This window comes from Sphaeroforma arctica (assembly GCF_001186125.1).
Source record: "Sphaeroforma arctica JP610 unplaced genomic scaffold supercont1.5259, whole genome shotgun sequence".
Lineage (NCBI taxonomy): Eukaryota > Ichthyosporea > Ichthyophonida > Sphaeroforma > Sphaeroforma arctica.
The window spans coordinates 359-2,041 of NW_014035299.1; the positions used below are offsets into that span (position 1 = coordinate 359).

General features: G+C 41.8%; 1 protein-coding gene across 1 annotated transcript; it reads right to left on the bottom strand.

Moving 5' to 3' along the window:
- Positions 1-363: 363 nt before the first annotated feature.
- Positions 364-1,382, bottom strand: SARC_14889 (hypothetical protein; the record flags this gene model as incomplete). Its single annotated transcript, XM_014290980.1, has 2 exons — positions 364-467; positions 1,178-1,382. Coding segments are annotated over 2 exons (309 nt in total), but the record flags the coding sequence as incomplete, so codon positions are not given.
- Positions 1,383-1,683: the final 301 nt, after the last annotated feature.

Consider the following 1,683-nt stretch of genomic DNA (forward strand, 5'->3'; position numbering starts at 1 on the left):
TTAAGCTATGAAGGTGTGTTCAGAGACGTACTTTTGCCCATCCACCAACAAGGATGTGTACATGGATGAATTGAAGTAAGTGTGTATGACCCGCCGAACGTTATACAGGCACATATATGCGCTCCTTGGCATCAGACAGTCCCGATCCTCCTATTACGATAATGCAGTCAATACTTGTCTGTAGGATGACTTCAGAGGTATACGTTTACAAATGTACACCTCTGTAAAAATCCATCCTTATCCTACCCATGTAAGCATGATGATCTATACATATGACATGCTAAAGCCACATCTCTATAAATCTGTCTTTATCCTACCCATGTAAGCATGATGATCTATACATCTGACATGCTAAAGCGCTACTTACGCGTTCATTGACATCACATGGCCCTGATCGTCCAGCATGACGATACCATCAATGCTTGTCTGCAGAATGATTTCGTTGAGACGGTGCGCTTCCTCAGCGGCTGCAGCGATACAGATAGAATAACAATAGAATAAGAATCAGCATGCAGAGATGTGCAGTATTCAGATAGATGCTTTGAATGACAAATAAACCAGGGCTATAAATAGGACATGAGCCATTTATAAAACACACCCTTTCTCCATCTATCGAAACCATAACATAGAGATAGGTATCTAATACACTCGGATAAACCTCACACAAGTATATTCATAAAAACTCTCTCATCTAAAGATTATAGTGTAGATGAACCTCACCTAAGTATATTGATAGAAACTATCCTATCTATGGACGACACACTCCCTCCATATCCTGTAAACGTACCATGGCATCCTGTAAACGTACCACGGCATACTGTTCTTTCAGTATACCCTCGGCGTAGATAAACTTCACGCAAGGCTACTAACAGAACATAAGCAAATACAGCACAAGAACGTAACATAGCGCTGCCCTGTTAATATATACTAATCGAGAATGAATTCCACACACAGAAAATAATAGAACCATACCGTTGCTTTTCCAGTAGGCTCTGGTAGCGGACAAGTCTCACACAAAGCTATATATAAAATATTAAATCATACTACAACACAAAAGCTATACATAGAATATTAAATCATACTACAACACAAAAGCTATACATAGAATATTAAATCATCCTACAACACAAAAGCCATAAACAGAATCTCAACTAATAATAGAACACCACACACTCACCATAGCGCTGCTCTTCCAGTATGCTCTGGTCGTGGATAAGACCCACAAACTGGCGTCGCTCCAGTGAGGGATCATTTACTTCGGACAGAGACAGTGACATGGGGAACAGGGCCTTGTCTTTACGCAGTCCTCTGAGCTGCCCCTTCCTACCTACAGCTCTGCCTAGCAGCCGCTCGCCACTCAGCAGATGCCGTTCCACAAAGCCCTGGGTGCGAGAAACGAAGGATACGAAAAATTTAAGAAAGTGCAGAGAAAGCGTGGAGAGAACGTAAGTTTTGTAAGTTTTGGTGTGTGTGGAGAGGTATATGCTCGTGATGAGTGTGGAGACGGACGAGTAGAAGACTTGTGTGCAAGAAAAGATGCACACAAGCTACCTATGTGAAGAAGGGGAAGGGGAAGGAAAGAGTTTGCGGCTTGCATGGATTGACACAACTTTTCCACGGCAGATGTACCGGGTGGGGGAGGATATACACTCATGCTATATATAAATTTATATATATATATAT